The sequence below is a fragment of the Neovison vison genome, chromosome 13 (assembly GCF_020171115.1).
Source record: "Neovison vison isolate M4711 chromosome 13, ASM_NN_V1, whole genome shotgun sequence".
NCBI classification, from domain to species: domain Eukaryota; kingdom Metazoa; phylum Chordata; class Mammalia; order Carnivora; family Mustelidae; genus Neogale; species Neogale vison.
In genome coordinates this window covers 14,838,886-14,853,594 of record NC_058103.1, presented here as the reverse complement: position 1 = coordinate 14,853,594, position 14,709 = coordinate 14,838,886, and the positions used below count along the sequence as shown (strand labels likewise).

General features: G+C 43.6%; 2 protein-coding genes across 3 annotated transcripts in view; one reads left to right on the top strand and one right to left on the bottom strand.

Annotated features, from left to right (window-relative positions):
* The window catches only part of BBOF1 (basal body orientation factor 1), a 39,640-nt gene extending 35,191 nt beyond the window's left edge, over positions 1–4,449 (bottom strand). For both annotated transcript variants that reach the window (XM_044231948.1, XM_044231949.1), the window contains exons 1-2: positions 4,276–4,449; positions 490–718 (exon numbers count right to left, since the gene is read on the bottom strand). In XM_044231948.1, coding sequence (XP_044087883.1) covers positions 490–718; positions 4,276–4,337 — 291 coding nt within the window. In that variant the 5' untranslated portion in view covers positions 4,338–4,449. The remainder of the gene's footprint in view (positions 1–489; positions 719–4,275) is intronic.
* Positions 4,450–4,589: 140 nt separating this feature from the next.
* Positions 4,590–14,709, top strand: part of ENTPD5 (ectonucleoside triphosphate diphosphohydrolase 5 (inactive)) — a 49,806-nt gene continuing 39,686 nt past the window's right edge. The window contains exon 1 of the mRNA XM_044232210.1: positions 4,590–4,605. The gene's annotated coding sequence lies outside the window, so the exon portion shown is untranslated. The remainder of the gene's footprint in view (positions 4,606–14,709) is intronic.

Genomic DNA, 14,709 nt, shown 5'->3' with positions numbered 1-14,709 from the left:
CAGGGTCCTGGGATTGAGCCCCGCATGGGCATCTCTGCTCAGCAGAGAGCCTGCTTCCCCCCCTCTCTGCCTGCCTCTCTGCCTACTTGTGATCTCTCTCTCTCTCTGTGTCAAATAAATAAATAAATAAAATCTTTTTTTTTAAAAAAAGAAAACAATGGGATAAGGGCTGAAAATAAAAGAGCCAATTCTAGGGATGCCTGGGTGGCTCAGTGGGTTAAGGCCTCTGCCTTTGGCTCAGGTCATGATCCTAGTGTCCTGGGATTGAGCCCTGCATCAGGCTCTCTGCTCAGCGGGGCGCCTGCTTCCTCCTCTCTCTGTCTGCCTCTCTGCCTACTTGTGATCTGTTTGTTAAATAAATAAATAAAAAATATATTTTTTTTATTTAAAAAGAGCCAATTCTAACAGTAAAGCCATTCAGAAATAACATACTGCTTCACATATGACAGAGGTAGTTACTGAGGCTCAGGAGAGTTTCTACCTACCTACCATATTATCTTTTTCCTGATCCTGCTTCTTCAGGTAACTTAATACAGACATTGTGTCTTTTTCCATTTTATACTGCTGTTTCTTTAAGTCCTCATTACTTTTTGCCAGTCTCCGCGAAGTATCACGATACTCAATCCTAGAGAGTTCTGTGACTTCCAGCCTGGCCTCCCAAAGGGAGGCATTGGCCTTGGCTCTGTCCACTGCAGATTCATCAGCTTTTATTATCTTCCTGCATGGGAAGAGGACATTGACAATATATAACCATTTCTTTACTATATTAGAATTATACATTTCTTTTTACTACTATTTGTTTGGTTGGCATTGCCTGGCACATATGACCAAATATTGTTGGGTGAATGAGTTAATAAGAAATACACATTTATAAAAAAAAAAAGAAATACACATTTATGATAAGGGAATTAAGTGGGTGACTTCTTGGAAGGGGGAGCTTTGGAGCATTATTCTAAAGGACTGGAAAAACAAAGAGGGGAGGCATAAGTCACATTCATTTCCTAAATCTTCCACATCTTTTCATTTACTTTTCTCATATTTGAACTGTCACTTCTGTTCCTACTCGCTCAGTTTTAGACCTTAGTTTTCACTCCTGCAAATCCATTACCTTAGTTTCCCTTTTGTATGATACTACATTCATAGTGTAACTGTAAGTCCATTGTTCTGTAATTTCCATGTACTCCAACTCCAGTTTTGGTTTTGTTTTAGGTTGTGTGTGTGTATGGGGGTGGATTTCCTTGGACAAAAGACCTTGCACAAAAGATCAAGTCACGGGTGCCTGGGTGGCTCAGTGGGTTAAGCCGCTGCCTTCGGCTCAGGTCATGATCTCAGAGTCCTGGGATCGAGTCCCGCATCGGGCTCTCTGCTCAGCAGGGAGCCTGCTTCCTCCTCTCTCTCTCTCTGCCTGCCTCTCTGCCTACTTGTGATCTCTCTGTCAAATAAAAAAAATCTTTAAAAAAAAAAAAATCAAGTCACTAGGATGAGTATGTTAAATGCTTTATTGGCTGGTGCCACAATGTACCAAGCTTCAAGAATGGCTGAGAAACAAACAGTTATCATTTATAAAGAGGTAAAAAGAAATTAAAAATAATAATAGTAGGGTGGAGGTTGGGGTACCAGGTGGTGGGTATTAGAGAGGGCACAGATTGCATGGAGCACTGGGTGTGGTGCAAAAATAATGAATACTGTTATGCTGAAAATAAATAAAAAATAAATTAAAAAAAATAAAGTGTCTCTTCGAGGAATTAAAAAAAACAATTATAGTAAAGTATGTGTTCAAGATTAAAATGATAAAAGGAAAGTTTTTCAAAACAAAGATTTATTATATGAGGATTAACCAAAAAAAATGTCCCTTATATATGATAGGCACTGGATGCATAAATATTTAGATAATAAGTAAGAACTTTACCTGTATTTGAACTCTAAATATTTTCACACATAGATTTGTGGGGGTCTTTCTATACTGTCACCCTCCATCCCCACCAACTCCTGGTTCTCCATCCCTTTCCTTTCTGTTCTCTTCAAATTAAGGCCAGCCCCACCTCCAACCCTTTAACCTGTTATAGCTTTGACCTTCCTTTCCAGCATGATTTAGGCAGTAGTGATAGGCTGCCTTGCTATAATCATCCAATTACTTCCTGAAGGTATCAGGTCTAAGCTGCTCAGAACAGTTCATGCACCTAGGATTTCTCATAAAGCAACCACTAATACGGACTGTAAAAACAAAGCAGAATTTCTCAAACTATGAGTCATGGAAAATCCAAGGAATATAAGGTCTGTTACCCTCAATTTTCCTCACTGTTGATAAATGTATTATTGATACATGGCCAAAAATAGAAAACATATGTTAGTGAGTTCCGAAAATGTGATAAGCCCTTGACACTTTAAAAAAGTGCAAGACTGGGGCACCTGGGCAGCTCAGTTGCTTAACTGTCTAACCCAGCACCGGTCATGATCTCACTTCAGCTCAGATCATGATCTCAGGGTCCTGGGATCCAGTTCTATGCTCACTGGGGAGTCTGCTGAAGGATTCTCTCTTTCTCATTCCCTCCTCACTCTGCTCATGTTCTCTCTCTCCTTCTCAAATATTTTTTTTAAAGTGCTTAACTATGCAAGTATGTAAAAAAGAAAGAAATTACACTGCAGAAGAATACTTGTATTAATAGAGGAGGAGAGCTAAAAATAAATAGGTACACTGGGCTATCATTTTATAAAGAAGAAAAAGAATATCCCCAAATGATAGTTGTGGTTATCTTTGGATGATAGGATTACAGGTGATTTTTGTTTTCTACTTTGACTTTCCATGTTTCCTAAACTTTCTGTACCGAGCATGTATTACTCTCTTTAAACAAGTTACCTTATAAACTTTACAAGTTTGGGGGATTCCCTTTTGGTCCCATTTATAGTGACTGATGCTGGACACCATGTGTGAGTCCCACAAACCCCAAATGTCACCCAATAGATTCAATGGCAATCTAGCAGCAACTCCAAGTGTGGAAAGGGTCAGTGCTAGAGCAATGCCAATGTTCTGACCAGCTTGGGGAAACCTGAATAATTACCCAATTTGTTCACATCTTTTAGGTTTTCCTTTGAACCAAAAGGAATCCTTCAAAAAATCCAAGGAACTACTTCTTCAGTCACCCAGAGATTCTCTAGATGTTTAAGATATTCTCAACTACACCACAGTGATCTCTCATGCTGGGGTGGGAGAATAAAGAATGAACCCAGAGCATAGTTCCCATGGAAAAAAGAGAAGATTCAAGTTGAAGCATATACAAACAGACCCCTTAATTTATTTAACAAATAATAAGCATCTACTATGTTCCAGGATCTCTGCTAGGTCCTGGAGATACGGTGAATATGCTTAGTGCCTATTCTAGAAAAGCTTACAATCTTGAGCAGGGGTTTCCAACCCTGACTCTACTGACATCCTGAGCCAAATGATTCTGTTTGGAGAGCAGGTGGGGGTGTCCTGTGCATTGCAGGATGTTTAACAGGGGGTGTCCTGTGCATTGCAGGATGTTTAACAGTATCCTCGTTCTCCACCCACTGGATGCCAGTAGTACATATCCCCAGATGAGAACCAAAAATGTCTCTAGATAGTGCCAGATGTACCCGGGAGCCAAAATCGCTCCCAGTTGAGAACCATTGGTCTAGAGCAGTACTGTCCCGTGGAACTTTCTGTGGTGACAGAAATGTACTTTATCTGGGCTGTCCAATACAGTAACCAGTAGCCACATGTTGAAATGTGTATGAAATGTGGCTGCTACAACAGAAGATCTGATTTTTAAATTCTAATTTTAATTTAATAGCCACACATGCTGATCAACACCCCACAGGACATTTCATTGCTGGTCTAGAGGACCTTCATTATACCAAGAAATGTTATCCTGACCTTCTGTTCCTCAGCGTCAGAACCAACTCTTCCCCCCCATTCCCAGTTCTGTGGTTTCTTTCACGAACCCCTATTTCATTTGCTCCTGTATTTTACTCTTTGGGAACTTATCTGCCTCCACAGTTCATGCATACACATAGGCAGGGGGCTATGTCTAAACTACTCAGGATCCCAAATCTCACACTCCATTGTTTAGATTGAAGCAGTACAGTTTCGCATGCATTTGGGGAATTTTGGAACGAGACTGTCCTGTTCAGAAGCCAGGAGAGCAAGAGAAAGGCAGTTGACCAGCCGGCCAGCCCCAGCGCCCCACTTGTTCCAGCCCCGAATCCCCCAGGGCAGGCTCAGGGAGAGGGGACCCCAGCGTGGCTTCTCCTTACTTCTTGTCTTTGCCTTTGCCTTTACTCTTGCCTTTCCTTTTATCCTTTCCCTTGGACGGCATCCTGGCTTCACCAGGGGCCCGAAGGTAGCCCTCTTTTCTCCACCGCCTCCCCGGCGCGGCTCCGTTTCTAAGGAAACCAGCACGCCCAGCGGGTAACGTTCCGTCCCGGTCGTTGCCCGTGCGCGGGGAGAGCGCACGCGCCCGTGACGTAGCCCCGACGCCGTCGCCGCAAGGGGCCCGGTCCACGGGCCGGGCACGGGGGCGGGGCTGAGATCGCGCCCGGGGCTGAGGGCGGCGGGCGGCCGCGCCGTGGCGGCGCGCGCGCGCGGTGAGTGTGCGGGCGTCGGGGACGCGATTGGGAAGGCTCCTAGGCGGGGGTTCGAAACCTCCCGGTCCGAGGCCGCCGCGCGGCGTCCTACAGGCCGGGCGTTTCCGGCGGCGCGACGGTCGGGACGCCCTAGCCTCAGGAGGCTTGCTTCCCTGGGCGTCCGGCCGCCCAGCCGTGGGCGGCCGAGCGCCCCCTGCACCGACTTTGCAGCGTTTCCCCCCTTGCCTCACGCCGCAGCCAGCGTGGCCGAGGCTGCCCTGCTCCGCCTCGTCCTCTCCCGAAGCTGCCCTCTTGACTCTTTTGGTTTCCGCCTCCCTCTCCCAGTTTCTAAGTCTGGCTACTTCTGGAAGGGATGGCGCATTCTGCGGACTTGCCAGGCCAAACACTTTCTCGTGAGGCCGCGGAGGACTTTTCCGAGAGCGGTGGTTGGGCGTGCGGCTGGCAGCCTCCTCTGGGCAGCGCGTGCGGGGCGTCCGAGAAAAGTGCTGTCGGCTGGGGTCGGAGGGGCTCCGACGAGGACAAAAGTGTTGTCACCTGGGGTGGGAAAGGCGGCGGGGCCACCAGAAAAGCTCTGGGGACAAACCCATTCTGTCCTGTGTGTCCGACGCTGCCCGCCCAGTGCGGCCCCGGAGTCCCATTTGCTGATACCAGACTCGCCCACAGCCCCTTGGTCTGCAAGTTGGAACTTTTTGGCCTTTTGGTTTTCCGGTTTGGGTTCCTTGGTGGGTTTTGTTCCCCCCCCCCCCCGCTGAGCACACCTGTGAAAAGGCGTACTCAGAAGTATTGTTCTTTTGTTTCCGAGGAGGCGTTCTGTGATTATGCCTTCATTCTGTGAGAGTTAGTCATTGAGGGAATTCTGCGTGCCGGAACAATGCTTGGGAAACTTGTGACAGAATTCTGGGTGCCTTAGGAAACTTGTGACTGAAGCTCTGCTGTGCGTTATCCTACATTTCAAACTGAATTTAAGGTTTCCTGGAAAACTTCCTTGTACATCTTCCCTCTCCATTTCTCCAGGTCTTTGTCCTGATGCCCCCTTCCCTTTTTTGACCCCTCTAGTTGTGTAGCTTGTGTTTTTTAATTCTGTGGAAAGAGAGAACATGCTGCCTTGTTAATGAGCGCTGAAAATGCCTTTTTTTTTTAAGATTATTTATTTATTTATTTGACAGAGATCACAAGTAGGCAGGGAAGCAGGCAGAGAGAGGGGGGAAGCAGGCTCCCTGCGGAGCAGAGATTCCAATGTGGGGATGGATCCCAGGACCCTGAGACCATGACCTGAGCCACCCAGGTGCCCCTGAAAATGTTTTTCGATACAGTGTGTGTTAGCATGATTTTAGCTTACCTCCCCCAAATCGTTTTTTAAGAAGTATTTATTTGACAGCCAGCCAGAGCAGGAACACTAGCAGGGGGAGTAGGAGAGGGAAAGCAGGCTTCCTGCCAAGCAGGGATCCGGATGTGGGGTTCTGTCCTGGGACCCTGGGATCATGACCCCAGGGAGGAAGGCCTAGGCTTTGAGACTGAGCCAGCCAGTTTGCACCCCCAGCCCCCACTTTTTTGAGTATAGTTGATTCACAGTGTTAAATTAGTTTCAGGTGTACAACATAGTGATTCACCTCTATAGGCTCTGCTGTGTTCACCACAAGTGTAGCTACCATATGTCACTGTGAAATACTATTACAGTATCATTGTATTTTCTGTGTGTGATCATATTCCCTAAGTCCCCTTTGTTCCCATGATTTATTCATTCCGATGTTGGAAAATGGTAGGGTTTGGAGCTGATGGCCAAGAAAGAATTCTTGAGACATCTTTCGTGCAAAAAGATGGTTTTATTAAAGCACACGGACAGGACCTGTGGCCAGAAAAAGTTGCACTGGAGTCATGAGAAGTGGCCGATTATTTTCAAGTTGGGAGAGGGTTAGGGATAGCTTAAGTCTCTAAGGAATTTTGGAAGCAAGGTTTCCAGGAGCTTGAGGGGCCTAGATGTTGTTTGAAATAGGTCATTTATTACTGTCTAGTAAACCCTTAGTCATGAGACCCTTCAGATGTGTATCAGTGAGCCATATCCTTGGGGGATGATTACCAAAATATATCTTGGTGGGGGAGTAGAGATAAAGGAAGTTTCGAGAGGAATTTGTATGTATTAAAGTAGACCACAGGATCCTGGGGGGTTGGGCTAAGATTGTCTTTTGCCCTTAGCGACATCGAGGTAGCTGATTTCCTAAAACAGTGTCACTCTGCCTGTTTCAAGGACTTGTCACTGGGTTGTAAGTAGTAAGGCAGTTTAAGAATTTCTCTTTCTTTCTTTCTTTTTTTTTTTTTTCCTGCTCTTGTTTTCTACATCATTCCCCCCTGGAAAGTTTTGACCCTTAAATCTTTAAGGTTCTTGAGGTGGACGGTCTCTTCTTCTGTAACTTCTTCCAGCTATAGCTGTCCCTACCTATAGGCCAACATTGGGCTTCTATACAGAGAAGTTACAAAAAGCAGAGGCAGTTGAATCCAAGGGAGACCACATGTATGAGTCTCTTTCTGATGACAGTATCATCTATCGGCTTGAAGTTTCGGCAGTGATGGAGTCTATGTACCAGGTGGAGAGACATGGGAGAAAACAGCAAAATGTGATTAGAATAACAAAAAAAGCCCTAATAAGAGTCCTTTGACAGTTGACAAAACTCTTCTCTAGTCCAAGAGGACTCATTAAAGGAAAGAGAGGGATTATTTAAAGCACCAATTTGAGGAATGCCTGGATGGCTCAGTTGTTCAGTGTCTGCCTTCAGCTCAGGTCATGATCCCAGTGTCCTGGGATCCAGCCCCGAATCAGGCTCCCTGCTTGGCAGGAAGCCTGCTTCAATCTCTCCCACTCCTGCCTGTGTTCCCTCTCTCACTGTGTCTCTCTGTCAAATAAATAAAATACAGAAAAAATAAAGCACCAATTTGAGTATTCATATCAGTTAGAAACCCAGAAATTAAATTTAAATTTTAAATTTGTGGTTATCTGGAATGTATACACAGCATTCTGTTTTTACAATAGCGCAAGTTCTACCTTGTGTAGCACTAAAACATCTAGTGTTATTCTACTCTGTAAAACTGCTTTATGCATTTATGTTACTCAAGTGTTTAATAGAGAAATGCCATTTTTGAGTGTCATTTAGGGCTTTGTGTATTTATTAAGAGCTTCCATGTGCCAAACAACACCCTCAGTTCCAAAGAAGGAACAAATATGGATGCTAGGTGGTCATATCAATGAAATAGAATGTATTGACTGTTGCTTAAGATTTGGAAGTTTAACTGGGTTGGTAATGGTTTTGATAACGCGTCTGTGCATCCAGGCAAAACTCAGGGTACTGTGGCCTATCCAGCCTGGGGGAAGCGGTGGACACAAGGGAGAGCTGCATAGCCTGTGCGCCCCATTAGGAGCCAGTCATCTAATTCTGGGCCTCCTTGTTCTGCAGTCAGGATATCAAGGGCCATTTGGTTTTGGAAGGCCACCTTTTGGTGAATTTGTGGGTGACTACAAGTTTGGTCTGGTTAAAGGTAGCTGATCTATGCTCAGCTAAAGCCTTTATTTGCAATTTTATATAATAGGGGTAACTCATGGGATAGATATAACTAAGGAATAAAACCATCTAGAAGCCCTCTTTGTTTGAGGTCTATCCTTAACAGTATTCGAATTATGAGGAATCTCTGGCAAATGGGAGAAGTGTTGCCTCGGGAAAGAGCAGCAGATCACCTAATCCAGTCATAGGGAAGATGGGGTCATCCATTATCTCCACAAGTCCATAGTTAACCCTGTAGAGTGGGGGTATATACTTTTTTTTTTAAAGATTTATTTATTAGAAAGAGAGAGAGAGCATGAGAGGAGAGAGGTCAGTGGGAGAGGCCAGCTCCCTGCCGAGCACCGAGCCTGATGTGGGACTGGATCCCAGGACTGCAGGATCATGACCTGAGGCAAAGGCTGTCGCTTAACCAACTGAGCCACTCAGGCACCCTATTCTCTGGCTTTTAAGGAATGATTTTGTCACCCCTTCCACACAGAATTGGTCAGGGAGATAGTTGAGTTACAGAGTTGTTGGGGAATCAATCCCATTTGGCAGCTGTTCCAATAATCATATGCCCATGGGGTCCTGTTATTATTCCCACAGAATAACCAGGAAGGATTGTCTATACATGAGCTATTGTGGCAATTTCTCTGAAGTTACTTCAAGTTGTCTAGCTTAGGCAAACAACAAACATTCAAAGACAATCAGAACTAGAATTTAACAAGATTAATAACAAGGTGGGTTATTGAAATAATTTTTCTCTCTAAAATCACCATTATTTCCACAGATGGATATATTGAGGTTAATTTGTAAAACAAGTTCAATTTTAACAAATTTAGTCTATTTTCATAAGCTCAGCAAGAATAGCGGTTGGCTATATAGATCTTTAAAATCTGCTGCTGAAACTTTTCATAAGGAGTCTAGATTGAACTTTTAGTACTCTCTAGGCCAGAAGCCAAGCCAAGTTCTTGCCATCAGACATGCCTGCAATATCTGTAGATTTGGGTGAATTTCTCTTCCTGAGGCCCCCAAAGTATCCTGAGGTTCTTGCACCTGCCAGGAATTGACTTTCTTTATTCATCTGGTAAGGCTGCTGGGAACTCTGTAAGCAAGGTATCAGGCCAGCATTTCTAAGGAGCTTTATGGCTCCATGTTTCATAAAGTCAGCCTCAATTCCTAAAAACTCTTTGGTCATATCTGACTCTATGAATGTGTCTCTCAAATATGACATTCCAGTAAAGCCTTTTTAAAAGGCTTTGTAAAATAACCAATGTTTCCATTGGTGTTCTGTTACAAGGAGAATAGATTCTTACTGAACTTATGCAAAGGACTATGATTGCCACGAAGGAAAGAATGCTTACTGAGACCTTTGAATTTCACAGGGTTCTGGTAGAGAGAAAAGTTAAATGCTTCAATGTGTTCACAAATGAATACTTTATCATATTTCTGTAAGTCATAGATATCTTAAGAGGAAGTTTCCTTAATCCGGAAGAGTAAACATTAAAGAATCAGCAGTGTTTCAAGTGAGAATCATAAAACTATAATCTTTTTCAGTTCATTTAGTCCCATGTTACTAATTCTTATTTAGTTTGAATCTAGCCTTTTAGTTAGTTCTGGAAATTCTTAATCCATTTCAGTTTTACGATTGTAAAGATATCAAATATCTGTTATTTGTCAAAAAAAGTCCTTTATATGAATCTCCTTGAAGACAAAACTCGTTTTTTTTTTTTAAAGATTCTTTTTATTTGAGAGAGAAAGTGAGCAAGAGAGCGCAAATGGGGAGTGGTAGGGAGAGGGAGAAGCAGACTCCCTGTGAGCAGGGAGCCCAAGTGGGGTTCGATCCCAGGAACTTGGGACCATGACCTGAGCTGAAGGCAGACGCTTAACCAACTGAGCCACCCAGGTGCCCCAAAACTTATTTTTCAAGAGAATAAGAACAATTAGAAATGACAAAAACTCAGAAATGGACATTGTTAATGATCTGATGAGAGTTCATTATAATGCAGTTGACAAGGAAATTCAGTTATTTCTGTGACAAAGAACACTTCAATAATCAGAATATTGAGTGGTAACCCTTTTTTTTTTTTTTTTTAAGATTTTCTTTGCTTATTTGACAGAGAGATCACAAGCAGACAGAGAAGCAGGCTCCCCGCTGAGCAGAGAGCCCAATGCGGGGCTCTATCCCAGGACCCTGAGTGGGGACCTGAGCAGAAGGCAGAGGTTTAACCCACTGAGCCACCTAGGTGCCCCAAGTGATAACCTTTTACCAGAATCAACATACCATATAAAGAAGCCTAATTAGTCAGAGACTTCATTTATAATTTAATTCTTGGGGAATCTTGTTTAAAACCTTAGAAAATTTTAAAGCACATGCCTAAATAGGATTACAGATCATTAAAGACTTGATAAAGACAAAACCTAGAAACCAGTTTGTCTGGACAGACAAAGGAGAAAACAACTTTGTTTATATTTTCTTATCAAGAGCAGACCATGGTGCCTGGGTGGCTCAGTGGGTTAGAGCCTCTGCCTTCAGCTCAGGTCATGATCCCAGGGTCCTGGGATCGAACCACACATCAGGCTTGGCAGGGAGCCCACTTCTTCCTCTCTTTCTTCCTCTCTCTCTTCCTGCCTCTCTGCCTACTTGTGATCTCTGTCTGTCAAAGAAATAAATAAAATCTTTTTTAAAAAAATAAAAAGCAGACCAACAGTCCAAGAAAACTTATCTTTTTAACAGAGAAAGCAGAATTTCAATCTTATACCAGTGTATTTTTAAAATCCATTCATTTCAACCTTAGTCCATCCTGACCACACATAAAATTCCTTTTCAAAGATTTCCCTTGAAACCCTTCTATAGCTTTCCCTTGCATTCAGATTTTGTCCCAAGCCGTGTCTCTCCGAACAACCAGTGTCATTTTAGGACAAAATTACTTTCTTATACCTTCAACAAAAATGTATTTCTATTCCTTGTATCTTTCTTACACATACAGAGTTACTTCCTTTATTTCTCAGTCTTAATTACATTTTGCAGAATTCTGACTCTTAGAAACTTAGTTTCCAATGAAGACTAAGTAGTAACCAATCATGAACTGTTACACCAGAATTCTTTAGATAATGAATTTATGAATCAGCTAAGCACAAAGCATGTTTTCCAACAGACCCAAATATCCTTTTTTAAAAAGACTTTATTTATTTGCCAGAGAGAGCACTAGCAGAGGGAGAAGCAGTCTCCCGGCTAAGCAGGGATTCCCATGCAGGAATCAATCCCAGGATCCTGGGATAATGATGTGAGCCTAAGGCAGACGCTTAACCAACTGAGCCACCCAGGTGTCCCACCTTTTTTGTTTTTGTTTTTTAGATTTTATTTATTTGACAGAGAGAGGGAAAGAGGGAAGACAAGGGGAGTAGGAGAGGGAGAAGCTGACTTCCCGCTGAGCAGGGAGCCTAATGCCTGGGGCGTGTCATGTGGGGGTTTCAATCTCAGGACCCTGGGATCATGACCTGAGCCAAAGGCAGACACCAGACACTTAATGACAGAGCCACCCAGGCGCCACAGACCCAAATATTCTTATAGTTTCTCTGCAATAAGAAGTCAAGAGCACAAACCTATGTTTGGTAATCAATGCTTTAGCCCATTATCCTATTTGGAAACTTTTTTTTTTTTTTTTTTTTTTAGATTTTATTTATTTATTTGACAGACAGGGATTACAAGTAGACAAAGACACAGGCAGAGAGGAGGAAGCAGGCCCACCGCCGAGCAGAGAGCCCAATGCGGGGCTCGATCCCAGGACCCTGAGATCATGACCTGAGCCGAAGGCAGAGGATTAACCCACTGAGCCACCTAGGTGCCCCCCATTATTCTATTTGGAAAAGACCTAGATGTCCAATGAATTCAATCCCAATTTATCATCCAAGCAAAACATTAAAGTTTTCAGGTTACCGAAGGACTTTTGAAAGCTATCTTAACAATTACCCCGGAAAACTTTGAGACAGACAAAATTAACCATTTTAAGTCATCTATTTGCTAATAAATTGCAACAGAGGTAACATGGCTTATTTGACCTTCAGTAATCCCTGGTAGAATGAAAGTTGCATATTTAATGCTGGTGACTCTAAAGACATGTCTTTTAATTAAACCAACGAACTTAAATCAGTTAAATACTGAATTATGTTCCACGTGGGTCCACTGTAAAAGTCAATTTGTTCCCCACTGTCAGTTTTTACCTGGGGCACTGGTGGAGAAATCTGAAGTGGGCTGTGGTAACTCCAGGGAAGTGCTCTTCTCTCCTTGGCAGTGAGGGGAGGAAAAGGAGCCAGTGATGCCAGAGGCACTGAGGATGGTATAGGAACCAGGCAGCACCCAAGGTGGTGTAGGAACAGGAGGAGGGGATGAGCTGATACCATGGTTTTTTCCCCACCAAAGTGGAAATATGCAATCCATGTCAGGCCACAGAAGACAGGGAATTTCCCCAAAACAAAGGGAGTTTGGGCAGCTATTTGGGAATATTCCTTAAAGTCCTGGTACTAAGGTAGACTGTCCATAGTTGGCTCTAATTACAGCTATTAACCTGGGAAATGAGGGAGAAGCCTCTACCTCTTATTAGGAGGTGGAACAGTGAGAGAGTCAGAGTCCCCTTCATTAAGAATGGCCTGTGTTTCCTTTAGCAACCTGGGTTCTATCAGGAGGAGGCCTATTTAGATAATTATCATTTAACATATCAGAAGGGAGTTTACTAGCCTGGTTACTGACCAAACATGTTCTGCAAGAGGCCCTTAGGTCCAGGTCCTGATTTAGAGCCTTGATGGCCTGGACCTAGGGTATCTCTGCTCCATTTGCCCTGTTGCCTGTAGAACAGATCTGAGATCCTCCTGAGGCCATGCAGTATTACAGACAACCAGTCCTTTGCTAAATTTTGCAATCTGAATTGTTTCCAGTGGGTTAAAAGGGATCCCAAGGGAGAGTCCTTGGGAACTGAAGAGAGAAGATCCAGTACCAAGAAAATACCCCTTCCCCCCTGTTTTCCTGGGTGGAATCAGATGTTTCTGGTGTCAAAGTGGCCTGAGATGTCCCTTGAACAAAATCCATATGATCACTGCCCTGTTGTTAAAAGGCCTGGGAGAAGGGATGCTAGGTTCTTTCCCCCACCCCCCACTTCACCATCACATACTGGACCACAAAATGGGTGCCAGTGTATGGCAAGATACCATGGCTTAGAGGTCATGCTATAAGGACCATACCTTATTTTACCTTGCCTTAAAGGTCATGCCAGGAAGGACATGCTTTATTTTACCTTGCCTTGAAGAACCTGCAGTTTTTAACCGATGGGAAACATTAGGAAAGTTTTACAAGGGGAAAGTTACCCAATCTTGTAGCTTAAGTGGTTATTAGAGGATATTGATCAAAAACAATAAAGATAGAAGTCGATCATGGTCTAAACAACATTCCAATAAATAATAGTCTTTACCACCAGCTTCTCTAGGAACCATCCCCGGTAGGACTTTAATTCAATATGTATTGGTTTTGGCCAGTTCCAAGTGGCCAAAAGCAGCTAGGCCAGGGATATGAAAGAGATCACAGACCAGTGAGGAGCAAATCTTGTGCTGGAGTCTTAAGATCAGCAGCCATATTAGTCTTTTAGGTCACTGTCCTGTGCCCAAGATAGACAACTTTGTATAAGGACAGGAATAAAGAGAGGGCATCAGGTTTCTGAGTCTTATTACCATTCCAGCCAGGGTACTAACTTTCAGCCAAAAGGCAGGCTTTCTTCTCCCTGTAGCGTAGCTATGGGCTAGAAGATTGCAGCCTGAGTAATTTACATGAAAATGTTCCAAGAAGACCATACCCCTTGAAAAGCCCTTGGAATGAAAGTAGAAGAGAAGTGAAAGTACTTAGCAAGTCTGCACTGAGGCTCACATTAGATGTCAAATGATGTAGGAAAATGGGGTATGGAGCTAATGGCCAAGAAAGAATTCTTGAGACATCTTTCATGCAAAAAAGTGGTTTTATTAAAGCACGGGGACAGGACCTGTGGCGAGAAAAAGTTGCACTGGAGTCGTGAGAAGTGGCCCATTATTTTCAAGCTGGGAGGGGGTTAGGGATAGGTTAAGTCTCTAAGGAATTTTGGAAGCAAGCTTTCTGGGATCTTGAGGGGGCTAGATGTTGTTAGGAAAAGTCATTTATTACTATCTAGTAAACCCTTAGTCATGAGACCCTTCAGATGTATATCAGTGGGCCATATCCTTGGGAGATGGTTGCCAACATGCATCTTAGTGGGGGGAGTAGAGATAAAGGAAGTTTCCAAAGGAATTTTTTTATATTAAAGTAGACCACAGGATCCTGGGGTGTTGGGCTAGGATTGCCGTTTGTCCTTAGCAACATTGAAGTAGCTGATTTCTTTTTTTTTTTTTTTTAAAGATTTTATTTATTTATTTGACAGAGAGAGATCACAAGCAGGCAGAGAGGCAGGCAGAGAGAGAGAGGAGGAAGCAGGCTCCCTGCTGAGCAGAGAGCCCAATGCGGGCCTCGATTCAGGACCCTGAGATCATAACCTGAGCCGAAGGCAGCAGCTTAACC